At 44.1% G+C, this 27,604-nt stretch overlaps 1 protein-coding gene across 1 annotated transcript; it reads right to left on the reverse strand.

Moving 5' to 3' along the window:
* LOC310632252 (ceramide synthase 2-like) lies at positions 1-27,604 on the reverse strand (the record flags this gene model as incomplete). Its single annotated transcript, XM_083349324.1, has 10 exons — positions 1-125; positions 2,598-2,806; positions 13,110-13,216; positions 16,541-16,669; positions 17,493-17,585; positions 20,959-21,009; positions 21,305-21,362; positions 24,961-25,079; positions 25,720-25,837; positions 27,435-27,604. 10 exons carry the CDS (start codon positions 27,602-27,604, stop codon positions 1-3), a joined length of 1,179 nt encoding a protein of 392 aa, XP_083205450.1.

Below are 27,604 nucleotides of genomic sequence, written 5' to 3' on the forward strand. Positions count from 1 at the left end.
CTATTCTGATTTCTGGCTCAACTCATCCTCTTCTTCGCTGCCCTCCGAGTCGCTCCGCACATCCTTATCTGCCTGCAAGAGAGATACAGATATGTTGCCTCCTTTTAATCCTGCATGGCTAGAATCTGTTAGAGGATGGGGAAAGAGGCAGAAAACTTGAGGGGAGGGTGGCATAGAACTAGTCTTTTTCACTGGGGATTGTTAGGATATGTTGTTGAAAAAATGGTTTGTTTAACAGAGTATTAGTAATACACAGTGGAAGTTGTACTGGGACTCTTAGGCAAACAGTAATGCACTAACATGAGTTTTATAACTTATTTTTACTCAGACAACAAAAAGAAACACAGTAAGAAATAGTCCAAATATCAATCCAGTATCATGCACATAAAAGTCAGTCCATAAAAACATAGTATCAAAATACAAAAGCTGCTTACCAATATCAAAAACAATATACACTGTAGCAAGCAGTTGATTCTTGAGAGAATAAATATCAAGTTAGCAAACAAGAGAACAAGAGGTATCCAAACACTAACATCAAACACATATACAAGAGCAAGAGCAACTATGTGTAACATCTAACTCTCTTTTATGTGGAATAATTACAGCCACACCCTTAGGCCGGTTAACTCCTTAAAGGTGCTTTTACTCCATTATATAATATTGTCACCCAAATCAATTTTAATCTCTAACAGGGATGCATGACTTTTATATAACCTGAGGGCCACACCAGGTTTTATGTGCCATGCAAGCAAACCCATCACTTTTTGAAGAAGGGGTTTCATAGGTTTCAAGGGGTCATGGGTGGGGGCTTTAACCCACTACAAAGCTAAGATATTGGAGAGATTGGACAATCTTTTGTTTGAAAATATTATAGGGTTTCTGGTTTGAGCAGGGGATTAGACTAGAAGACCTTGAAGGTCCCTTCCAGCTATATTGTGATTGAAGAAACAATAGATGGAAATGAACCAAGGAGAGAAGCAACTTGGAATTAGGGAGAAATTTCCTAACAGTGAGGACAATTAAGCAGTGGAACAGCTTGCCACCAGAGGTGCTTCATCGCTGGAGGTTTGTAAGAAAAGACTGGACAGCCACTTGTCTCAAATTGAATAAGGTCCCCGGCTTGAGTAGGGGGCTGAACGAAAAGACCTTGAAGGTCCCTTCCAGCTGTATTCTGATTGATTGACCTTCCAAATTGCACAGTCATCCCCTCTCCTAGTACTCCTGGCTTGAGGGATACCGTTTGAATCCCACTAGTTCACAGCTGGTCTCTGCAGTGTATATTTTGAGACCCATTTTACTGTGTATGATGAAATGAAAGGTGGATGTCCCTCTATAACAGCTTGTAAAAACGGATCTGCAATTCTGATTCTGCAGCATGGTCCATCTTTCCGGTGACTCCCCATTTATTTCAAATGCACAGTTCAAATGCACTTGCTTGGGAGTTGCAGAGGGAAGAGGAAGAGGATCCTTCATTCTGGTTTTTCTTTACGAACATATTTTGCGTTTCTGCAAAGTTTCCTGTTCTTTCAACCACCCACCGCCAAGATCACCCTTATGTCTATATGGTGTTGTTTGGATCTTAAAAGTACAGGTAATTTTTGACCTGTGACCATAATGGAGCCAATTGCAGTCATAAGTGATGATAGTCATTATATGAAGCGCCCTTGGTTAACGACCCCTGCCTCTGCTCTCCCTGATGTGGTCCTTAAATGATTGCATGGGTCGTTAAGCAGAGTGCAGGGTGCCTCAGGCATAACAGAATAACAGAGTTGGAAGGGGTCTTGGAGGTCTTCTAGTCCAACCCCCTGCTCAGGCAAGAAACCCTATACCATTTCAGGCAAATGGCTGTCCAGTCTCTTCTTAAAAACTTCCAGTGTTGGAGCACTTATAACTTATGGAGGCAGGTTGTTCCATTAATTAATTCTTCTAGTTTTCAGGAAGTTTCTCCTTAGTTCTGGGTTGCTTCTCTCCTCGATTAGTTTCCATCTGTTGCTTGTTATCCCTCCTTTGCAGCAGCCTCTGAGATATTGGAATACAGTTATCACATCACCTCTAGTCCTTGGGAGCTTTCCCCATCCCTAGATACCCTATGCTCTGCATCCCACCCCTCAAAATCCCTCACTGGCAATGGAGCAGGATAAAAGGGATTCAAACTTCCTCTTCTCAGGGGTTGACACAAAGAAGAGGCAGTCAACCTATTCTCAGAAGCACCTGAAGGCAGGACAAGAAGCAATGGATGGAAACTCATCAAGGAGAGAAGCAACCTAGAACTAAGGAGAAAATCCCTGACAGTGACAGCAATTAACCAGTGGAACAACCTGCCTCCAGAAGTGGTGGGTGCTCCAAAACTGGAAGTTTTTAAGAAGAGACTGGACAGCCATTTGTCTGAAATGCCTGAGCAGGGAGTTGGACTAGAAGACCTCTAAGGTCCCTTCCAACTCTGTTATTCTATTCTATTCCATTCTAAATTATGGGTGGTGTTATCCTAATCTGACAGACTTATTTTAAAGAAAGAGAAAGATACAACAAAGCAATCCAGAGAAAGTAGGGACGTGTTTTGATCTTTAATTCTAAATTCTGGTTTTGACCCTCCTCACCAACATGTACCTCCAGCTCACACCTCCCCGAATGCTCAGTTTCTACCCTTACCGCTCCATGGATCAGGAACTGATAACACATGCGGATGACCAGGTAGGACCAAAACACAGAAAGGAGCTGCATGATCATCAGGAGAGCATTGAAGAAGTAGTAGCCGAAAAAAGGCTGGCAGAGTTCCTTGCAATAGATCCATGTGTTGTGGAGAATCCTTGGGGGAGGGGCAAGGAGGACGGCAAAAAGAAAGAAGGAAAGGGTTATCATCTCAATATTTTTTAAGGCTGGGATAATTAATCCAGTTATGAAGTCACAATATTGACTAGGGCTTCAAAAATAAAAATGGATGATGTGGTTCAGCCAAAATTGAGGTTGAAGTATCTTAATAAACAACAGCAGATGGCCTGCCTGGGCTAATGGCTTCTAAGAATCTTCTAACATTTTTCTAAAACAGTGTTCCCACCTCTCGACTGTGCACATCTGCACAGCGACTAAGTAAAAGTAGATTTTGATCTCTTTTTTTCCCAATGCTGGTCTTATAGATGAATGAAGCACTGACCTCCTTAATGTAAGAATTTCTATACAGATAGACCTTGTTTTAGAACTGTTGTCATGCCCCCAGCATGCAATTTGCAGTTACTGTTTGTTGTTCTCTGTCATGTGTTGAGTCCCACCTAGTAGCTGGGGACAAATCTTTTGTTGTTTGGAAATTGGTTTGATGATGTTTGAACTTAGAGGGCAACCATCCTCCCACCCTCTCTCATTCTAAAAAGCCAGACGCCATTTTTTAACATTCAGAGGAAACAGAAGCACTACGAAGAATCCAGCCTAATCCATGACGCATGTTCATCTGAAGCAAAAATCCATGTCTCACACACACAGTATCACCTTCTGAGATTTGGATTTATCTGTATTTGTTAATTATTATGCTTACTAGCAATTCAATGCTGTTTATTTTGTATTTGGGTTCTTACTGTATGTATTTCTATTTTTCCCAGTTTCACCATCCTGTTCCTTTAATAAAGCATCCAGATCTATGCACACGGTCTGTGGTTTATTGAAGGATAAGTGCATTTAATTGCATGCCATGTTGCACACAGGGTAATGTATAGCGAGGACAGAACAACCATAATGGAAGCCAGAATTTCTATCGTAACTCACAACAATCATTCGTTGAGGCGCTTAGATGACCAGATGCAATTTTACAAGTATCTTCATAGTGGTCATTAAGCAAATTCTTTTATTTCTATGCGTGGTGTAGGAAGTCAGCACACACACACCCCACAGAAAATGAAATATTTTGGGGAATATTAAAAAGGCAGGATAGAATATTTCCCCTAAAGGAGAAATGGAGAAAAATGTTAACAAAGGCAGAAACCAGTCCCAGTCGCCCTGCCTCGTGCAGAAACCTGAGGAGGCCAATCTTTAGAAATGGAGGTTTGGTAATCCATTCAGAAAGACTGGGGCCACACTATTCATAAGCGAAATGCCTTCAGCCACAGCTCCTACAGAAGGCTGGAGCTGATGGAATTAGAAAAACAAAGACTCCTAAAATCTACATTACCCACCCAGCTCCAAGGACAGGACGTGACCTCCAAGCCACAATGGGAGTCAGGCAACAATAATTAGAATCACAAAAGGGCACACTCAAGCATAGGTCAAAATACATTTTACAATAGTCATCTCAAATACAAAGCCCTAAAGAATGTATAAAAACCCATCTACCCTCAACTCGAATGACAGAATGAGCTGTGTCCTTGCTGATTGGACCCTCTTTGCTTTCAAACTGCTAGAGGCTGCTGGGAAAAGCTACAAAACTGTAAGTTAAGCAGAAGTGGGTGGAGGGGCACAGTAGCTGTGTCCTTGCTGATTGGACCCTCTTTGCTTTCAAACTGCTAGAGGCTGCTGGCAAAAGCTACAAAAACTAAGTTAAGGAGAAGTGGGTGGAGGGGCACAGTAGCTGTGTCCTTGCTGATTGGACCCTCTTTGCTTTCAAACTGCTAGAGGCTGCTGGGAAAAGCTACAAAAACTAAGTTAAGGAGAAGTGGGTGGAGGGGCACAGTAGCTGTGTCCTTGCTGATTGGACCCTCTTTGCTTTTAAACTGCTAGAGTCTGCTGGGAAAAGCTACAAAAACTAAGTTAAGGAGAAGTGGGTGGAGGGGTACAGTAGCGGCCCGCGCGCCTAACGGCGCGTGAATCATATAACAAAATAAAAAATAGTGGTGGTATATTCAGGGCAAGTGCATCTCAGATTCCTTTCATCTCAGCATATCTGGCTTAGTTCAGTGCAACACTTGTTTTGCAGCTGTCTTTCGCAGCACTCTTTTCAAACATGGAAAGTGTCCTATATGTACACAAATTACTAGTCTACAAGGACAGATTATTCATCTAGGGTCTGTAATCTGCGCTCTTAAGGCAGAAATTAGGTGTTCAGCCCTCCTACTCTACTGAGCCTCCCCGCTATCAGCCCCCTCTACCACAAAGATCCTGCAGGAGAAGGGCAGTGTGGACAACTGTGGGATCTGGCAGGGTGAGAGCTGAGAACCATAAACCCAAAGCTTGAGCTGTGTCCCTGCATAACAGATACAGTGCCCTTGCTGACCTTAACAGGGACATTAAGGAAACAGGTCACGGTAATTGTGATAACTCAAATAAGCAGGGGACCATGGTCCAAGATGAACTTGTTTCTGACAGGGAGAAGTGTGAATCAGGTATTACACATCAGTCATGCAAGAAAAGAAAGGTACCCAAAAAGAGAAGCCACCTTCTGGTTGGTGACTCAATTATAAGGGATGTTAATTTAGGAAAGGATACAGAGGTTTCAAAAGAGGTCAGATGTCTTCCAGGTGCTACTGCCAGTAGGGACAAGAAGCGTATTTTTAAAATAGTCAACAATGCCAGCAAAGACTGTGATGTGGATGCCATTGTACATCTTGGCACTAACGATCTGTCCCAAAATGATGTACTCTCTGTGCAGAATGATTTCCAGAGCTTGGGGCAGGAACTCAGCAGAACAGGCTGTAGGCTCACTTTTTCAGAGGTCTTACCAGTGTATAAGGAGCAAAATGGAAAAGGCCAGCGTATAGCAGAATTTAATATGTGGCTAAAGGAGTGGTGTAAAGGAGAAGGATTTGGTTATATTAGTCACGATGTCTGTAGCTGGTCCAATGAAAAAATGTACAAAAGAGATGGTCTGCATCCGTCCAAGAAAGGGACTGAGTTACTTGGCAATAAATTCACAGCTTTTCTGAAGGAATATTTAAACTAAACAATGGGGACAGTGAGTTAATTGATACAGAACATCACTGTCCCCAGCAATCTAAGAAAATAGGGGAATTTAGAAACCACACAAGTTATGTAGCAAGTAAACACAGGGTCAGTCATAAAGGACTCAAATGTCTGTACACCAATGCGCAGAGTATGAACAGTAAGCAGGGTGAACTAGAAATTCAGGTAAATGAGGGTGGATATGATATTGTTGCCATTACAGAAACATGGTGGGACAAAACCCTCAAATGGAACACACAGCTAGAGGGTTTTAAATTATTTAAAAGAAATAGACTAAACAAAAGAGGAGGTGGAGTTGTTCTATATATAAGAAATAACTTTATCTCTACAGAAATAGAGCACAACAATGATGAAAACTGTAAACATGAATGTATTTGGGTCAATATAAAAGGGAAAAATGACATTGCCATAGGTGTATACTATAGGCCACCCAACCAAACAAAGAAAATAGATGAACGATTTGCTAGTCATGTAACTAAGGTATGTAGGAAGCGCAACACAATAGTAATGGGGGACTTTAATTACCCTGATATCAACTGGGAGACAAATTCTGCACCAAGTGGAAGAACAAACAGATTCCTGTCAAACCTAGCAGACAACTTTCTCTCCCAAAAAGTAGAGACGGGAACTAGGGGATTAGCCATATTGGATTTAATTCTCACAAACAGAGATGAAATGATAGAAGGTGCCGAAGCCACAGGAACCTTGGGGGGAAGTGATCATGCAATATTGGAATTCAACATTCTGGAGGCACAAGCAATAGAACACAGCCAAACTAGAATCTTGGACTTTAAAAGGGCTAATTTCAATAAACTTAGAGAGACCTTGGGAAGAATTCCATGGATGAGAATGCTAAAGGGGAAAACAACTCAAGAAGCTTAGGAAATTTTGAAAAGTGAGATAATAAAGGCCCAGTCTAGCACAATACCAACAAAGAAGAAAAATAACAGCTTTCAAAAGAAACCAGCATGGCTGCATAAAGAACTCTCTGATAAACTGAAAGATAAAAAGGACAAATATAAAAAGTGGAAAGAGGGGCACATAACTAAGGCAGAATATCAGCAAACAGCCCGTGCCTGCAAAGATGAAGTGAGGGAAGCTAAGACTCAAAATGAACTAAGGCTTGCGACCAAAGGCAAAAATAACAAAAAAGCTTCTTTCAGCATATAAAAAAACAAGAAAGAAGTTAAGGAAATGATTTATCCATTAGTGGGGAAAAGTGGCAAGAAGGTGACAAGCAACAGGGAGAAAGCAGAACTATTTAACTCGATTTTTGCATCTGTCTTTACACAAAGGGAAAAAAACAGTCCAACCTACCCAAACCAGTGCCATAAAAAACAGAATAGAAACGCAAGTTAAGATAGGCAAGAAAATGATAAGTGAGCACCTGTCCAGCCTAGATGAGTTCAAATCACCAGGACCAGATGGATTACACCCCAAGGTTCTCAAGGAACTGGCAGACGTGATTTCAGAACCACTGAACTATATTTTTCAAAGATCCTGGAGCACTGGGGAACTACCAGAGGACTGGAAGAGAGCTGATGTAGTTCCCATCTTCAAAAAAGGGGAAAAAACAGATCCAGGAAACTACAGACCTATCAGCCTGACCTCAATACCTGGAAAGATTCTGGAAAAGATAATCAAACAACAAATCAGCGAACACCTTGATGCGAACAAAGTTATCGCTAAAAGCAAACATGGGTTTGTCAAAAACAGATCGTGCCAGACAAAGCTTATTGCATTCTTTGACCAAGTGACAAAACTAGTGGACCAGAGGAATGCTGTAGATATAATTTACTTGGATTGCAGTAAGGCATTTGATAAAGTGGATCACAACCTAGTACTTGATAAGATAGAAAAATGTGGGTTAGATAGCATCACCACCAGATGGATTCGTAGCTGGCTGACAGGCTGTACTCAGCGTGTGGTCCTCAATGGAACTGCATCTACATGGAAGGAAGTGTGTAGTGGGGCGCCCCAGGGCTCTGTTCTGGGCCCAGTGCTCTTCAACATCTTCATCAATGATTTGGATGAGGGGATAGATGGGGAACTTATCAAATTTGCAGATGACACCAAGCTGGCAGGAATAGCCAATACTCCCAAAGATAGGCTTAAGATACAGGAGGATCTGGACAGACTCAAACAATGGGCACTATCTAACAAAATGAAATTCAATTGTGAAAAATGTAAGGTTCTGCATTTAGGCAGCAAAAATCAAATGCACAGGTATAGTATAGGTGGTACCTTGCTCGATAGTAGTAACTGTGAGAGGGATCTCGGAGTCCTAGTGGACAATCACTTAAATATGAGCCAGCAGTGTGCTGCAGCTGCCAAAAAAGCCAACACAGTGCTAGGCTGCATTAATAGAGGGATAGAATCAAGATCACGAGAAGTACTAATACCACTTTACAATGCCTTGGTAAGGCCACACCTGGAATACTGCATCCGGTTTTGGTCACCACGATGTAAAAAAGATGTTGAGACTTTGGAAAGAGTACAGAGAAGAGCAACAAAGATGATTAGGGTACTGGAGGCTAAAACATGTAAGGAACGGTTGCTGGGATTGAATATGTCTAGTTTAATGTCAAGAGGAGGACAAGGGGTGATATTATAGCAGTCTGTTTTCCACATCTTGGGTTTGGTGATTAATTGGCTTCAGCACCAAGCTAAGAGGGTGACATGATAGCAGTGTTCCAATATCTCAGGGGCAGCCACAAAGAGTACAGAGTACAGAGCAACAAAGATGATTGGGGGACTGGAGGCTAAAACATATAGGGAACGGTTGCTGGAATTGGGTATGTGTAGTTTAATGAAGAGAAGGATGAGGGGTGACATGATAGCAGTGTTCCAATATCTCACGGGCTGCCACAAAGAAGAGGGAGCCAGGCTTTTCTCCAAAGGGTCCGAAGGCAGGACAAGAAGCAACGGATGGAAACTAGTCAAGGAGAGAAGCAACCTAGAACTAAGGAGAAAGTTCCTGACAGTTAGAACAATTAATCAGTGGAACAACCTGCCTCCAGAAGTGGTGAATGCTCCAACACTGGAGGTTTTTAAGAAGAGACTGGCCAGCCATTTGTCTGAAATGGTATAGGGTTTCCTGCCTTAGCAGGGGTTGGACTAGATGACCTCCAAGGTCCCTTCCAACTACTACTACTACTACTACTACTAATTATTATTATTATTATTATTATTATTATTATTATTATTATTATTATTGTTGTTGTTGTTGTTGTTGTTGTTGTTGTTGTTGTTGTCTCAGTTCGAATCCAAGGCAAACCATTCAATATCACAGTAGTTCAAGTCTATACCCCAACCACCGGTGCTTAAGAGGATGAAACTGACCGGTTCTATGGAGCCCTACAGCACCTTATAGAACTAACACCAAAACGTGATGTCCTTATCATCACAGGGGATTGGAATGCTAAAGTAGGAAGCCAAAAGATAACCAGAATAACGGGCAAGTTTGGCCTTGGAGTACAAAATGAAGCAGGGCACAGGCTGATAGAATTTTGTCAAGAGAATACGATGGTCATAGCAAACACTGTTTTCCTACAACCCAAGGGACGGCTCTACAAATGGACATAACCAGACGGTCAACACAGAAATCAGATTGACTCTGTGCTCTGCAGCCAAAGATGGAGAAGCTCTATACAGTCAGTAAAAACAAGACCAGGAGCTGACTGTGGCTCAGACCATGAGCTTCTCGTTGCAAAATTTAGGCTTAAACTGAAGAAAGCAGGGAAAAGTGCTAGGCCACTCAGGTATCAACTTATTTCTCATGCTAGTAAAGTTATGCTTAAAATTCTACAAGCTAGACTCCAGCAGTATGTGGATCGAGAACTACCAGACGTACAGGCAGGATTTTGAAGAGGCAGAGGAACTAGAGATAAAATTGCTAACATACGCTGGATCATGGAGAAAGCTAGGGAGTTCTAGAAAAACATCTACTTCTGCTTCATTGACTATGCTACAGCCTTTGATTGTGTGGATCATAACAAACTGTGGCAAGTTCTTAAAGAGATGGGCGTACCAGACCATCTTATTTGTCTCTTGAGAAACCTATATGTGGGCCAAGAAGCAACAGTGAGAACTGGACACGGAACCACTGATTGGTTCAAAATTGGGAAAGGAGTCCGGCAAGACTGTATACTGTCACCCTGCCTATTTAACTTATATGCAGAGCACATCATGAGAAAGGCAGGGCTAAATGAATCAAAAGTTGGAATTAAGATTGCCGGAAGAAATATCAACAACCTAAGATATGCAGATGATACCACTCTAATGGCAGAAAGTGAAGAAGAACTAAAGAGCCTCGTGTTGTGGATAAAGAAGGAGAATGCAAAAGTTGGGTTGAAACTTAACATTAAGAAAACCAAGATCATGGCATCCGGCCCTCTCAATTCCTGGTAAACAGATGGGGAAGAAATGGAGGTAGTGACAGATTTTATTTTCCTGGGCTCCAAGATCACTGCAGATGGGGACTGTAGCCAAGAAATTAAAAGACACTTGCTCCTTGGGAGGAAAGTCATGGCAAATCTAGACAGCACACTAAAAAGCAGAGACATCACCCTGTGAACAAAAGTGGGTATAGTCAAGCCTATGGTCTTCCCAGTTGCAATGTATGGCAGTGAAAGCTGGACCCTAAGAAAGGCTGAGCACCAAAGAATTGAGGCCTTTGAACTCTGGTGCTGGAGAAGACTCCTGCGAGTCCCTTGGACTGCAAGGCGATCAAACCAGTCAGTCCTAGAGGAGATAAACCCTGACTGCTCTTTAGAAGGCCAGATCCTGAAGCTGAAACTCAAATACTTTGGCCACCTAATGAGAAGGAAGAGCCTAATGCTGGGAAAGATTGGGGGCAAAAGAAGAAGGGGATGACAGAGAATAAGGTGACTTGATGGAGTCACTGAAACAGTAGGCGTGAGCCTAAATGGACTCCAGAAGATGGTAGAGGAAGGCCTGGAGGAACCTTGTCCATGGGGTCGTGATGAGTCGGTCACGACTTTGCAGCTAACAACAACAACAACCCTCAACTCCATTTTGTCAACTGTCCCAGAATTACATGAGGTTGATGAGGTTCTGCTCATCAATAAATAGGAACCTTCTTCCCTAAGCAGCCTCCACTTTATTTCCAGCATTTTAGCCTCCATTTTATTTCCAGTGTCTTACTTCTGGCTTCGAACTGGACCTGATTTTTCTTTCAACAGTGGTTTTGACAGAAATCAGCCCCAAAGACCCGAAACTAGCAAAAATAAAATAATCATTGTCAAAGCTAACTTGCATTTTTTTGCCTGCATCAACTTCCAACTCACATTTTGCCAGTCAGAAATGGGAGGGGTGGAGGCTGAAGAATGCATCAGAGTCTTCTGCCACTGGAGATAAGATATCCACGAAGGCCAAGATCTCAGAGCTACCAGCCAGTGTAGGACTGTTTTCCCAAGACAAAAGTACTGAATATAATTGGTGGACGATGAACTGTGGGTAGCCCAGGGATGAAAAGGGGTTTTTACCTATGTGAGTTTTCACGTGAAAACCTCAGAGCTGACCTTGCTTCCACTTCTGCTTTGACAGTGATGTTTTTGGAGGACTTCCGGTTTGCCGCGCGGCCACCATGGACGGCTGGGAGACTTGCTTTCTCTCTCTCCATCATGGCTGGGAACCCCTGAAAAGGGCCGAAAGTCACCCCAAAGAGGTGACCAGCAAGGAGGGGCATTCGCTGGAACACAGGAGAGTTACAACTCTCCCATTACACCTGGCGATCCCTCCAAACTGGCGGATGAAAGGACCAGCCATAAAAATATGGCTCATCCCTAGGCTGCAAACAGCTAAAGTCACGTTTTCCACCAGGCAACCTTAAAGCAGAATGGAAGAGACTGGGTGAGATCTACCTCTTTTACACTCTAATTATTTTTGTACCTGCTTAAGCTGCTAAGCATTTTCCCCCCTGTGGTAAGGAAAGGGGTATTTTAGCCCTACCCCCAGAAACAGTGGCGATTGACCACCTAGGGGAGTTTAAAACATTAAAAAAGTAACTAGATTCCAATTGGAATTTTATTTCGTAAAGCTTATGGAGTGAAATATTTTTTACTTTTTATTTTTCATTATCTATTTCTGTTGAAAATCTGGGTTTTTTTCCCTTATAAATAAGAAGAAAAACTGAGAAGATTAAAATAACTCTGGATCTCCTTATGGATAAAGATGAACAAATTCTTTCTATGTTGAAAACAATAATTCAAACTCTCATCACAGCCAATGAAAAATTAAGAAGCTATGGGAAGGAACAAAAAGACAGCCCAGACATGAAAGCCCAAATTTTGACCACCACTAAAAAATCATCTATACAAAGTTCAGGAGAAAAAAATGAAACATTCAAATACCATGATAGAAGAATTAATTACTCAACAAATATTGACATTTGAACATCCGGAAAACACACCGACAACTTGGAAAAAGGAAAAGGTTTCCTATATAAATCAGAAGGAATTGGAGGAGCCAGAAAAAGAACAGTTGGATGAGAAGATAAACAACTCAGAACAACCACGTTGATACGGAAGAATAAAGAGACGACCCATCAGATCTATAAGTCCTCTCAAAAAAATGGTGACCGGATGGTTTTGCCAACATCAAATAATATACAGTATATGACATTACAAGAAGATTGGTTTGATGACCCAAAAACAAGGACATGGAAGATGATTTGACAAAGGAAAAAAGCTAGAATAAGACTGAAGAAAAATGGAGTTTCCACCATCTTATCAAAATCTAAAACAGAATTATACTCAGATAGATGTGCATGTTGAACATAAGACATTGCTATGAATTGAGATAAAGAAAAGGTTTTGGTCATTAAAACTTGGCAGTATAAATATTAATAGCTAAATTAGAATGCTGATTTGTGTATAAAGGTTATGTAATGGTGAATAGGATGTAAAGCTAAAAATGTATTGATGAAAGTAATAAATAGGTCTATATGGAACATGAATAACAAAAATTATTAGTTTAAGCATGAGAGCAGAAACAAAGAGGAAGAGAGGGGAAGCATTAAATACTGAAATAAATTTTGATTACTACTTAAAAAAATGGAAAACTAGCAGAAAGGAAAGATATTGTATTACAAATTTGCTGATGTAGAGGATGAGAAGTTAAATAGATAAGATGTGTATTGGTGATAAAGAAATGGCACAACTGTGTTGTCAAAGCCGCATCCTTTTCGCATGATTCCTGAAACTTACTTGAAGGGAAGAATCCCCAGACGAGTGAACAGGAATATTGCTGAGAATGCGATAAAGAGTGTGTCACAGGTTTTCTGCCACTTCAGGTACTTAAACGCCTTTGCTGCCTGAGAAAAAAAGAGAAAAAGAAGCAGTGATTGATGAGTGACTAAGGTTCCTACTTTGTGAACACTTGACTTTCAGGATACAACGACAATATTCTGACATGATAGCACTGACATGGTAGCCCTGGTGACATGATAGCACTGCTCCAATATTTGAGGGGCTCCTACAAAGATAAAGGGGTCAAGCTATTTTCCACCAAAAGGCAAGACAGGAAACAATGAATGGTGACCAGCTAGACGTCTTGCAATACTGAAGGGCCTGCCACAAAGAAGAGAGAGGGTCAACCCATTCTCCAAAGCACCTGAAGGCAGGACAAGAACTAATGAAGGAGAGAAGCAACCTAGAATTAAAGAGAAATTTCCTGACAGTGAGAACAATTAATCAGTGGAAGAGCTTGCCTCCACAAGTTGTGGGGGTTCCATCACTGAAGGCTTTCAATAAAAGACTGGACAGCCATTTGTCTGAAATGGTATAGGATCTCCTGCTCAAGCAGGGGGTTGGACTAGACCTCTGACATCCCTTCCAAGTCTATTGTTCTATGTTCTCTGGCTTTAAATTGCAGCACCTCTCTTCCCTCTATTAGAGGGATGTTCTAGGTTGCTTCTATCCTTGATTTAGTTTCCATCCATTGCTTCTTGTCCTGCCTTCAGATGCTTTGGACTTATTTTATTTATTTATTATTTTATTATATTATATTTATATACCCCCCTTTCCCGAAGGACTCAGGGCGGTTTACAGGGTGATTAAAACAAAAAATACAAAAGTTAAAAACAGATTTTAAAAAATTATATCCGTCCCAGAACAAATAAAACCCCAGTTAAATTAAAATTAAAATTAAAATTCTCACCCTGGGCCAGACAGCTCGAAGAGCCAGGTCTTCAGGTCCCGGCGGAACGAACGGAGGTCGGGGGCAGTCCTAAGCTCCACTGGCAGCTGGTTCCAAAGGGCAGGGGCACCCACTGAGAAGGCCCTATCCCTGGGTGTTGTCCGCCGGCAGTCTCTTACCGGCGGTACCCTGAGAAGACCCTCCCTTTGGGAGCGCACTGGACGAAGGGAACCTGATGCCGGCAGCAGGTGTTCCCTCAGATATCCCGGACCCAAGCCATTTAGGGCTTCATAGGTCATCACCAGCACCTTGAATCTCACCCAGAGGGCAACCAGGAGCCAATGCAGCTCGCGGAGTAGAGGTGTTACATGGGAGTATTGGGAAACCCCCATCACAACTCGTGCGGCCGCATTCTGCACCAGCTGAAGCCTCCGAGTGGTACTCAAGGGCAGCCCCATGTAGAGAGCGTTGCAGTAGTCTAAACGGGAGGTCACGAGCGCATGAGTGACTGTGCGTAGGGCATCTTGGTCCAGATAGGGTCGCAACTGGCGCAACAGGCAAACCTGGGCAAAAGCCCCCCTGGTCACGGCTCCTATATGGTCTTCAAAATTGAGTCGTGAATCCAGGAGGACGCCCAAGTTGCGAGCCCTATCAATGGGGGGTAACACCTCACCCCCCATCGTTAGAGGTGGAATAGTCTGGTTAGCCCGAGATGCCGATATGCACAGCCACTCAGTCTTGGTAGGATTGAGACGAAGCCTGTTTCTCCCCATCCAGACCTGGATTGCCTCCAGGCAACGGGACATCACGGCGAGGGCATCGCTGGGTTGGTTCGGGATGGAAAGAAAAAGTTGGGTATCATCAGCATACTGATGATACCCCACCCCAAAACCATGAATGATCTCACCCAGCGGCTTCATATAGATGTTGACCAGGAGGGGCAAGAGAACCGACCCCTGAGGGACTCCACAAATGAGAGGGCTTGGGGTGGAACTCTGCCCTCCCGTCAACACCGACTGCGAACGGCCCCGGAGATAAAACGGTGCCTCCCACTCCCAACCCCCTAAGACGCCGCAGTATGATACCATGGTCGATGGTTTCAAAAGCCGCTGAGAGATCTAATAGGACCAGGACAGAGGAACAAACCCTGTCCCAAGCCCACCAGAGATCATTCACCAGCACGACCAATGCCGTCTCCGTGCCTGAAACCCGATTGGTACAGGTCCAGATAATCAGTTTCCTCCAGGAACAGAGGAAGCTGATGCGCCACCACGCTCTCGACAACCTTCGCCAGAAAGCGAAGGTTGGAGACTGGACAATAGTTATTTAAAACAGCCGGGTCCAGGGTAGGCTTTTTGAGGAGGGGTCTCACCACCGCCTCCTTCAAGGCGGCAGGGAAGACACCCTCTTTCAAAGAAGCAGTTATTACTGCCTGGAACCAGCCTCGTGTCTCCTCCCGGGCTGCATAAACCAGCCAGGAGGGGCATGGATCCAACAAACAGGTGGTGGTGCTCAGCCTCCCCATGATCCTGTCCACATCATCAGGGGAAACAGGATCGAACTCAGTCCAGGTAACATGCTCAAGATTGTCCGATTCCTCCACATCAGACTCTGCCCAGTCAGAGTCCAGACCGGCCCGGCTCTGAGCGATTTTGTCTGCCAGATGATGACTAAACTCCTCGGCTCGTCCCCGTAAGGGATCCTCCCTCACCTTCTGGTTAAGGAGGGAGCGAGTCACCCTAAACAGGGCGGCCGGGCGATAATCTGCGGACTTCCTCTTCTTTGTGGCAGCCCCTGAGATATTGGAAGACTGTTATCATGTCATCCCTAATTCTTCTCTTCATTATACTAGACATACCCAATTCCAGCAACTGTTCTTTATATGTTTTATCTTCCAGTACCCTGATCATGGCTGTGAAAGTTGGACCATAAGAAAGGCTGAGCGCCAAAGAATTGAGGCCTTTGAACTCTGGTGCTGGAGAAGACTCCTGAGAGTCCCTTGGACTGCAAGGTAATCAAAACGGTCAGTCCTAGAAGAGATCAACCCTGACTGCTCTTTAGAAGGCCAGATCCTGAAGTGGAAACTCAAATACTTTGGCCACCTAATGAGAAGGAAGGACTCACTGGAGAAGAGCCTCATGCTGGGAAAGGTTGAGGGCGAGAGAAGAAGGGGACGACAGAGAATGAGGTGGCTGGATGGAGTCACTGAAGCAGTAGGCGTGAGCTTAAATGGACTCCAGAAGATGGTAGAGGACAGGAAGGCCTGGAGCAACGTTGTCCATAGGGTTGCGATGGGTCGGACATGACTTTACAACAACACCCTGATCATCTTTTAGCCAGTCACATTATCTCTGGCAGGCTGCAGGCAAGAGGCCAGCATAAATTCTTTCTGAAATTATTTTCTTTTTCCGTAGAAGTTATTTTAGGGAGGTGGGGTGAAAAAGAAGAACATGTTCTTCCTTCCTTGACTAGGGCAAGAGCATTTCTGAGCTTAACTTACCTCCATGAGACAATGCGGAACATCAGTTAGAAATAAGATAAGTGAACCGATACGGATGTAATTGAAACAGTATGAGAAGCCAATAAGGAAAATTGTGACTACATGATGGACAATTTGCTGATGAAAGTCCTGCAACAGAAGAGAGGATTGAATTGATGGATTTTGCAGATGGTGGATGGGGACCAACTACCTCCATTATTATGGAGAATTTAAAGTGAAAGTAGGCAACTGTGCCCTCTGAGTCATTGTTTCAGAGATATTTCTTACCTTAGGGAAGCTGGCAGGGAGCAATGGAAATCCTTTCGTCCTTCCTCTCCTTCCCTCCCACCCTCTCTCCCTCCCTTCCTTTTCATATTTTCCTTCCCTTTTCCCCTTTCCCTCCCTACACGCCCCTTCCTCTTTTCCTTCCCTACTTGCCCTTTCCTATCCTTCCCAGCAGGCAGGTAAATGGCTTCTGCTGGATGGGAGAAGGGAACAAGGGATTGTGTGACTGCCTGGGAAACTGTCACAGAATACTGAAAATGAATCTCGTAGCAGCACAGCAGTACAGCAGCAGCCAAGAGCATTGAAGGCTCATAACCCATTTCCTCAGGAGTCATTACTTCTGGAATTTAGATGTATTCTGAATGTTAGCCCATTTGAGATTGCCTGCTTCAAAAATTGTTGCCATGTTATGTACCATTTCGCCTAGTTAAAGGTCATGTCCACAAGAATTGCATCTGAAGATGCACGGAACTAGTGTCTTTGTCTTTTACTTTTTTTCTTCATTTCATTGCTTGCGCAGTTTTAAAATTAACCACCTGAGTCATATTGATGAGATGGCAACCACATAATCTGAGAGAAAGACATAAATGCTGCTGATGCAACAAAGGAAGAACCATGTTCCCTTCTTGAATCTGAATGGGGCTCCCACACCAGCTCAACTGCATCTCTTCTGCCAGAGACCACTCACCTTCTGTTTGACATCAAAAGGAAGAGTGATGAGCAAGGAGCAGTACGAGCTGAACTGCATGATGTAGTAGCCAAAACTGCTCAGCTGGAGAGGCTGTAATGCAAAAGGGGAAGGGTTGAATGAAGAGAAAAGGTATCATGTCAACTCTCCACTTCCAAAGCAAAAATAAAGTCCTAGAGTGGTGTTTTAAAAACTCAGCAATTGTAATGGAATGTGTGCGTGACTGTCAGGTCCCCCAAACGCTCATTGTTTCCCCTGCATATATATTCTATTTTTGGGGACTGCCATTCTGCTGGGGGGAAGGGAGATGCTTTTGCTTTCAACTTTCCCTTCTCTGCCTCTATCATCTTGAGAAAGGAATGTGTCTCCCTTATCAGGGAGACGGTTATGGAGAAACATAAGCTTGAGAAGACTTGGACTCAGGGTGGCTAACAACAATAAAATACAAGTAAAAATACAAATATTAAAAATTAAATTATATCTATAGCCCCAACTACAACCAATAAAACCTTAAAACCATATTAAAAAACCCCATTATCATCAGTCCAGGTCGGCCTGTTGGAAAAGAAATGTCTTAAGGTCACGACGAAAGGACCGGAGGTCTGGGGTCATCCAGAGCCCCAGGGGAAGCTGATTCCACAGGGCAGGTGCCCCCACAGAGAAGGCCCTCTCCCTGGGGGTCGCCAGCCGACATTGTCTGGCCGATGGCACCCTGAGGAGGCCCTCTCTGTGTGAGCGCACTGGGCGATAGGAAGTCGTTCCCGGCAGCAGATGGTCCTGCAAGAATCCCGGGCCTAGGCCATGTAGGGCTTTAAAGGTAAGTACCAACACCTTTAATCTCGCCCAGAGGACAACCGGTAACCAATGCAGCTCACGCAGGAGGGGTGTAATATGGGAGTATCGGGATGCTCCCATCACAACCCATGCGGCCGCATTCTACACCAGCTAAAGTTTCCGGGTGGTCTTCAAAGGCAGCCCCATGTAGAGAGCATTGCAGTAATCAACACAGGAGGTAGCGAGCGCCTGAGTGACCGTACGTAAAGCATCTTGGTCCAGATAGGGGTGCAACTGGCGCACCAGGCGAACCTGGGCAAATGCCCCCCTGGCCACGACTCCTATATGATCTTCTAAACTGAGTCATGCATCCAGGAGGACGCCTAAGTTGCGTGCCCTATCAATGGGAAGTAACACCTCTCCCCCCATAACCAAAGTTGGAACTTCCTGGACTACACAAGATGCCTATACGTAAAGCCACTCAGTCTTGGCCGGGTTGAGTTGAAGCCTGTTCTTCCCCATCCAGATTCGTACCACTTCCAGGCAATGGGACATCATGTCAAGGGCATCACTGGGTTGGTTCGGGGTAGAGATGAAAAGTTGGGTATCATCAGCATATTGATGATACCTTACCCCGAAAACACGGATGATCTCACCCAGTGGCTTCATATAGATGTTGAACAGGAGGGGAGAGTGGACCGACCCCTGGGTCACCCCACAATCAAGGGGCCTCGGGTTGACCTCTCCCCTCCTGCCAACACCATCTGTGAACGGCCCGAGAGGTAGGAGGAGAACCACCGTAAAATGGTGCCTCCCACTCCCAATCCCTCAAGATGTCACAGCAAGATACCATGGTGGATGGTATCAAAAGCCGCTGAGAGATCTAATAGGACCAGGACAGAGGAATAACTCCTATCCTGGGCCCGCCAGAGATCATCCACAAGCGCGACCAATGCCGTTTCCATGCTGTACCTGGGCCTGAAACCCGATTGGTATGGATCCAGATACTCAGTTTCCTCCAGGACCAATGGGAGCTGCCGTGCCACCACACTCTAAAAACAACCTTCGCAAGAAAGCGAAGGTTGGAGACAGGACGAAAATTATTCAAAATAGCTGGGTCCAAGGCAGGTTTCTTGAGGAGGGGCCTCACCACCGCCTTCTTCAAAGTGGCAGGGAAGCACCCCTCACTCAAGGAAGCATTAATCACTGCCTGGAACCAGCCACTTGTGACCTCCCGAGCCACATAAACCAGCCAGGAGGGACACGGGTCCAACAAACATGTGGCGGCACTTAATCTACTCATGATCCTGTCCACTTCATCCGGAGTCACAGGGTCAAACTCCTCTCAAATAATGTCAGCCAGATCCGTCGCTTCCCCCTCGTCAGATACTGCCCAGTCAGAGTCCAGACCGGTCTGGATCTGAGTGATTTTGTCCAGCAGATGCTGACTAAACTCCTCGGCCCATCCCCACAAGTGGTCCTCCCCTGTTCACTGATTTAAAAGGGAACGGGTCACCCTAAACAGAGCAGCTGGGCGATTATCTGCGGACGCAATGAGGGTGGCGAAGTAAGCATGCTTCGCCACCTCCATTGCCACAAGGTAAGATCTGGTAAAAGATCTTAACTGTGTTTGGTCAGATTCGGACCGACTGGATCTCCAAATGCTCTCTAGGCCCCTCCTCCGGCACTTCATCTCCCATAGGTCCACGGAAAACCAAGGGGCCTGCGCCAGGTGAGAGGCTGCAAAGGCACAACGCGGTCGAGAGCTTCAGAAGCAGTCTGCTGCCAGACGTCAACCAAGGTCTCGACCGGGCTTTGGGAAAGGGAGGCAGGGATCAATCCAAGTGCCATCTGAAAACTTTCTGGATCCATCAGGCACCTGGGGCGGAACCACCTGGTCGATTCCGCCGCCCAGCAGAGGGAGGTGGCGTAACGGAGGCCCAGCCACAGGAGATAATGATCTGTCCATGAAAGGGGTTGAATGGTTGGAGAGACCCCACCCAGACCATTAAGCCACTGCCCGGAGATAAAAACAAGGTCGGGCGTGTTTTCCCCCTCATGGATCGGACCCTGAATAATCTGGGTCAGGTCCATGGTCATCATAGAAGCCATGAATTCTCGGGCCACCCCTGACATCCCCCCCAGGGAGGGCAGGTTGAAATCCCCCAGAACCATAAGTCTGGGAAACTCAACCGCCAACCCTGAGAGAGCGTCGAGCAGCCCGAGCAGGGCTGTTGCCATGCAGCTGGGAGAAAGGTACGCAAGTAACAGGCCCAACTGACCTCCAGGGCCCCACCTCAGGAGGAGGGACTCACATCCGCCTATCTGAGGGGCAGTGGCCTCCCGCAGACAAAGGGCCTCCTTAATAACAACTGCCACCCCACCGCCCCTACCCTGAGCCTGAGGCTGATACAGCACATGGAAACCTGGTGGGCATAATTCAATCAGAGGGACTCCTCCCTCCGGACCTAACCAAGTTTCCGTAATGCATGCGAGGTCTTGGTCTCATGTGCTGTCCCTTATTATTGTTTCACCATTTAGGTGTGCTGCTTTTTACTGGAAGTGGAAAGAATTGTATTTTTAATGCTTGCAGAAACATCTTTGGGAAGGCCAGGCAGGATGTACTGCAGTTTCATATGCTAATTGACGAACACTTTTCCATGGAAATGTCAAATGTCTCTTGACTCCTTACCTGCTTCGGATACCCATGCCAACAATTGCGGAAATCCCAGAACCAGGGTTTCTGAAAGAAGACACCGTTTGTTAGGAATCGCATCACACCGGCCCACCCACACTTCTCTGTAGCTGCCATTGAATGGGACGATGAAAGGGAAAGGAGACCACAAAGCAACTGCAGTCACTAAGATATTTGAAAGATGTTGACAACATGGACCCCTTCTGTCCCCACACTCCCAACTTTTTCTAATCAAAAAGGAAAGCATTAAATGTAGGAGGCTGGAAGGCAGATGAGAGTTGCCCGCTGAATTACATGTAGCAAAATATCTGTTGACAAGAAGTAACAAAAGGGCGGCACTCACATCGTAAAGGGCGGCCCACCCCATGCAGACGGCAATAATAGAGTAGATGACTCTCCAGCTGGAAAACAATGAGAAAAAAACATCAAGACAGTTGAACAGCAGGTTCAGCAGATTCAGGGCTTTGAAAGATGGAAGGAAATACAAAGGTCATCTAGTCCATCTGAAAGAGGTGCAAGATATCCACTACTCCAACAGCCCTCACTTCCACCTTCTGAAGCACTAAATAACTTTTCCACAGTTTGTCATTTCTTCTACTTGAACCCCTTGGTCAGTGGTGGGATTCAGCCAGTTTGCACCAGTTCAGTAGAACTGGTAGCTAATTTTTTTTATTGAAAAGTTTTACAATACATTTTTAAATACAACCCCCCTCCTCCTCCCCCTCCCCTCTCCCCAACCCCTCCCTACCCTCCCCCCTCCCTGACTTCCCAGAGCTGAATACAGGGTATAAAAATACAAACAAGCATAATCTAAAATATGCTAACAATAATAAGACATTAAATTCTGTCACACTTTAACTCTCCATCATCAAAATATTAATAAAATAACTACTAACTAGTTATGCATCATATAGATCCAGTACTTATTCAAATGCTAAATGAAACTTTTTAGTCCCATATTTATTCTGAATATATTCAATCCATCTCCTCCATTCCACAATGTATCTCTGTTGCGATTGGTCTTTCAAATACGCTGAAATCTTTGCCATTTCCGCCAAGTTGGAAACTTTTAAAGTCCACTCTTCTACAGTCGGCAGTTGTTCCTTCTTCCAATATTGCGCTACTAAAAGTCTCGCTGCCGTAATTAAATTCAACATCAACTTAGTATCTATAACAGTAGTATCTGATTCAGCCAGTTCGCACCAGTTCAGCTGAACTGGTAGCTATTTTTTTGTTGCCCAGGCCCAGAATGGACTTCTGGAAGCAGCATCCACACAGAGAACCGGTTGTTCACGCATTTGAATCCCACCACTGCCCTTGATCCAGATTCTGATCTCTAGAACAATCCAATAGAATTCTTCTCTTCCCTGAATGTGATTCTTAACTTAAATGTAACAACTTCTGGTGATGTCATGGATGGATCTATATATTATTTTTACTTCTTGGCCAGCACTGCTCTTTTTTCTGAGATGCTTTTCCATTTCTGCTCTAGCTGAAATCAAGATATATTACATCTACAGGGGGTTGGACTAGAATACCTAGGATACAAAATCAACGAAGAAGAAAAACAAACAGTGCACCATAAAAAGGAAGGTTAGACTAAAAAAATAAGATCAGCAAGTTAAGATCATATGCAAGGAAGCTAGAACAGATGAAAGAAAAGAAGCTGAAGAACAAGAAGACCACAGAATCAAGAAATACCACTTAGAAACGAGGAAGATCAAGGAAGCACTGGAAATAATAAGGCAGCAAATAATATCTATAGCCAGGAAAAGAAGTAGATACGAAGCTCAAATTAGAACCTCCAACTTCAATCCAGTCAGAAACGTTTCTACCAATCCATCAATGGAGAAACTGCAATGAATCAGTCAGTCCCTGACAAGGAAGAAAAAGTGCAGTTCTGGAAGCAGATATGGGATAACCCAAAGAAATACAATAAGGATGCGGCTTGGTTAAAAGAGGTGGATGCAAATTAAACAGAAGCAGGTCAGTGGTGAGAGACTGGGAGAGGTTAATATCAAGAGAGGAATATTTCAAGGAGATTCATTATCACCACCACTATTTCTTATTGCACTGTTTCCTCTGTCAACAATACTGAATAACTCAGGACACGGCTATCAAACACCAAAAACATCTGCCAGACTATCCCACCTTCTTTGCATGGATGATCTGAAGCTGTGTGGAAAAACATCATCTGAAATAGAATCGCTGCTGAACACTATCTATTGTGTAGTGGGTCCTACGCAAGGAAGAGACGCCAGCCGGTGTGTGAGCTCAGCTCTTTATTGGAGGGGGGTAGTGAACTGGGGAATGAGGGTTACCTGGCCTCCTTCAATACCTAGCCAGGTAAGCTGCCAGCCAATGGGGTTGGCCCTAGGTTTCCCGCCGAAACTGGGTTTCCCGCCGAAACCGTTCAGGCCAATGCCCCCTAGTGGCTGTTGCTATGCAGGTGCCTGCATACATAACACTATCCGTATATATAGCCAAGATATTGCAATGGGGTTTGGCTTGGACAAATGTGCCACACTTACTCTCAAACAAGGAAAAACAGTGAAAACTGAAGGAATAAAGATGCCCCACAAAAATAACATTAAGAGTCTGGATGAGGATGATTACTACAAATACTTGGGTATCCTTCAAGCTGACAATATCAAGCACACTGAAGTCAAAGAAAAGATTAGAGGTGAATACATCAAGAGAGTGAAGAAGATCTTAAAGTCCAAACACAATGGAGGAAACACCGTGAAGGCAATCAACACCTGGGCAATTCCAGTCATTAGATACACAGCTGGAATAGTGGACTGGACTAATAGCGACATTAGTGCTAATAGCAGGACTAATAGCAATGGATAGGAAGACCAGAAAAATAATGACAATGAATCATGCCCTTCAGCCATGCAGTGAAATTGATAAGTTCTATCTACCAAGGCAAATAGGTGGACGTGGAATGCTACAAGTACATCAGATGAAGAAGAAAAAATGGCTTTGGAAGAATATCTGAAGGTCAGTGATGAAGATGCACTGAAATTAGCATATCAGGAAGGCTTACTGACTACTGGAAAGACCAAACTGGCCTACAAGAAAGACCAAATGAAGAACAGAATAGAGGCATGGGAAGACAAAGCACTACATGGCCAGTCCATTAAAAAAATAGCTGGGACAGCAGATAATAACAAGATCTGGCAATGGCTAAGAGCAGGAAAGTTGAAGGAAGAGACTGAGGGACTAATTCTGGCTGCACAAGACCAAGCCTTAAGGACAAATGCATACAAAGTCAAAAGTGAGAAGACAGCAACAGACAGTAAGTGCCGCCTATGCAAAGAAGCTGAAGAAACAGTGGACCACCTGGTAAGCTGCTGCAAGAAGATCGCACAGACTGACTACAAGCAGTGGCATGACAAAGTAGCAACAATGGTGCATTGGAAGATCTGCAAGAAATATCATTTGCCTGTAAGCAAGAACTGGTGGGATCATAAAATAGAGAAAGTCATAGAAAATGATAAACTGCTCTGGGACTTCAGAATTAAAACAGACAATCACCTGCAACATAATACCCCGGACTTAACAATTCTCGATAAGAAAGACAAAAAAGTCTTGCATTGAGTGCAATCCCAAAACAACTGGAGCACCACTTGAACACCATCATCGGCATTGACAAATTCGCCATTAGTCAATTGCAAAAGGTGGCCTTACTAGGAACTGCTTCCATCCTGTGACAAGATCTGTAATACCCTCAAACATCCACATCTGCCTATCCCAGGTCTTTGGTAAGGACTCGATAGGTAGACAAAAATGCCAAATCCAGTCTGAACATCTGGCTGACTGTGCGATGACCAATAATAATAATAGAGTTGGAAGGGGTCTTGGAGGTCATTTAGTCCAACCCCACAATCTTCTTTAAAAAGTCAAATGAGGCAGAGATCCTACTGGGTGTTAAGGATGTTCTGGTGCCCATGGGCTGTGGGTTGACTGTTCTGCCCCAAGAATTTCTCTACTCACCTGGCTTGACAGAATTTCTTGGTCAAGCTGGTCCGATCCTCATTCAGCCGGTATCTAAACCACCTTTCTACCTGTCTTGGTTGCAGATCACACTGCTTGGCCAAGACATTGACTTCTTCCTGGAAAGCAGGACACAGAACCAACTTAATGATGATGATGATGATGATTGTGCTGTCACCTCAGAACTATGTAATGCATGTCGTGCTGCCACCATGTGGTTGTTTGGGGGAATTACAACATTATGCTAATGTGGTCAGCCAATCCCTCCCATTTTGTGATGTACTTCCTCCTCCTTCTTAACTCCGTACTTTCACCCCTCCCATTCTGGGATGTACTTCCTGCTCCTTCTTCCTCCGTGCTTCACTCTTCCACCATACATGTGGAGAGGCAGGATCATTACTGTCTTTTGACCTTGGAATACCATCCATTCATCATCTACCACATCTTGTTTTGCTGTAATCTTCTCTGCATGCAAATAAAGGTACTTCTGGATGATAAAAGGTATTTTCATGAGTTCTGCTATCTGGCAAGGGATGTTAACAGTGATAGTATCCGCTTATACAGGCCAAGCACAGGGGTCTTAGCAAGGGGATAAATCATTAAAGAACAGTCAGAGTCAGAATATTGATGACTGGCTATGCTCAGCTGTTTGAGGTCTACTTTATAACACCCCTGAAAATCAGGAGTATTATATCCAAGGACAGAGTTTTAGCCACCTGTAGCCACACTTTCCAAAACCTCTGTGTGGAAGAAACTCACCTTTGGGGGACTTTTCCTCCACTTTCTGTAAAAAGCTTCCAGGATGGGGTTTGGAGAAGGTTTCTGCCTCACCTTCTCTGGCAGACCCAGTTTTTTGCTCAACGGGGCGCAGATCCTCCTGGGAAAAGGCAACAGTTTGGATCAGACAAACACACACTGGCTAAGTGCAGAGAAGAGCAACAAAGATGATTAGGGGACTGGAGGATAAAACATATGAAGAACGGTTGCTGGAGTTGGGTATGTCTAATTTAATGAAGAGAAGGATGAGGGGGACATGATGGCAGTCTTCCAATATTGGAGGGGCTGTCAGAGAGGAGGGGGCCAAGCTATTCTCCAAAGCACCTGAAGGCCAGACAAGGAACAACGGATGGAAACTGATCAAGAAGAGATTCAACCTAGAAATAAGGAGAAATTTGCTGACAGAACAATCAATCAACGGAACAGAAGATGCATTCAGAAGTTATGGGTGTTTCATCTATTCTATTCTATTCTATTCTATTCTATTCTATTCTATTCTATTCTATTCTATTCTATTCTATTCTATTCTATTCTATTCTATTCTATTCTATTCTATTCTATTCTATTCTATTCCATTCCATTCCATTCCATTCCATTCCATTCCATTCCATTCCATTCCATTCTATAATTCTACTCTATTCTTCTTCTTGGACAGGGGGTTGGACTAGAGGACCTACAAGGTCCCTTCCAACTCTAGTCTTCTAATTTTAATTCTAAATTTAACTGGTCCTAGGTTTCCTTGTTTCATGCTGTACTCAAGAACAGGCACATAATACCAAAGTTGTTGACCATAACCTGCCTTTTAAAAAAAATGCTGAAATATAACAAACAAATAATAAAAAATGGTTGCAGTAGAGTAAAATAAATTTTAAATACTGGTGATTAGAAATCATACTTAAGGGGGAAAGGACAAAAATACAATATTTATCTAGCATAAAAGTAATCTGTTAACGTATTATTAAATCTAGACCTATTGAAACATGTTGTTCTTGCCTTCTCATTTTTACAATATAAAGCCATTTTAAAAAACTGATGAAGAGATGGTGCTTTATGTCAATGAAGACCAGATCATCTAGTCCAAAGGTTGAATCAGGGCAACGGGACCAAATCCTGAGTTTGATCCAGTGGTCATGATTCAACCTGGACACAGACAGTGCTTTTAACAGAATAACAGAGTTGGAAGAGGCCTTGGAGGTCATCTAGTCCAACCCCCTGCTCAAGCAGGAAACCCTATACCCTTTCAGACAAACGGTTGTCCAATCTCTGCTTAAAAACTTCCAGTGTTGGAGCATTCACAACTTCTGGAGGCAAATTGTTCCACTGATTAATTGTTCTGTCAGGAAATTTCTTCTTAGTTCTAGGTTGCTTCTCTCTTTGGTTAGTTTCCATCCGTTGCTTCTTGTCCACCATTCAGGTGCTTTGGAGAATAGGTTGACACCCCCCCCTTTTCTTTGTGCTAGCCCCTCCTATACTGGAACACTGCTAGCATGTTACTCCTAGTCTTTTCTTTTCACTAGACTAGACATTCCTGCAGGTATTCTTTATATCTCTTAGCCTCCAATCCCCTAATCATCTTTGTAGCTCTTCTCTGCACTCCTTTGTCTAGAGTCTCAACATCTTTTTTTAATGTAGCTCGGTCTAAATGGCTGAGTCCCCTTCTTCCACTGCTGCTTAGTTTCAGCTGGCCAAGAGCTTGCCTTTCGAAGAAGAGCCGGACGGCAGTCAGGACGAGAGTGAGAGGAACACAGAGGAGGAGGTGATGGGGTTGGGGATAGCGGACTTCCTCCGTGTCCTGCAGGTCCTCCCAGGTGACCCCTGGCGGGAACCAATGTTCCTGTTTCCAAAGCCATTGTGCGAGCTGTGCCAT

This window comes from Vipera ursinii, assembly GCF_947247035.1.
Source record: "Vipera ursinii genome assembly, chromosome: 1".
NCBI classification, from domain to species: Eukaryota; Metazoa; Chordata; class Lepidosauria; order Squamata; family Viperidae; genus Vipera; species Vipera ursinii.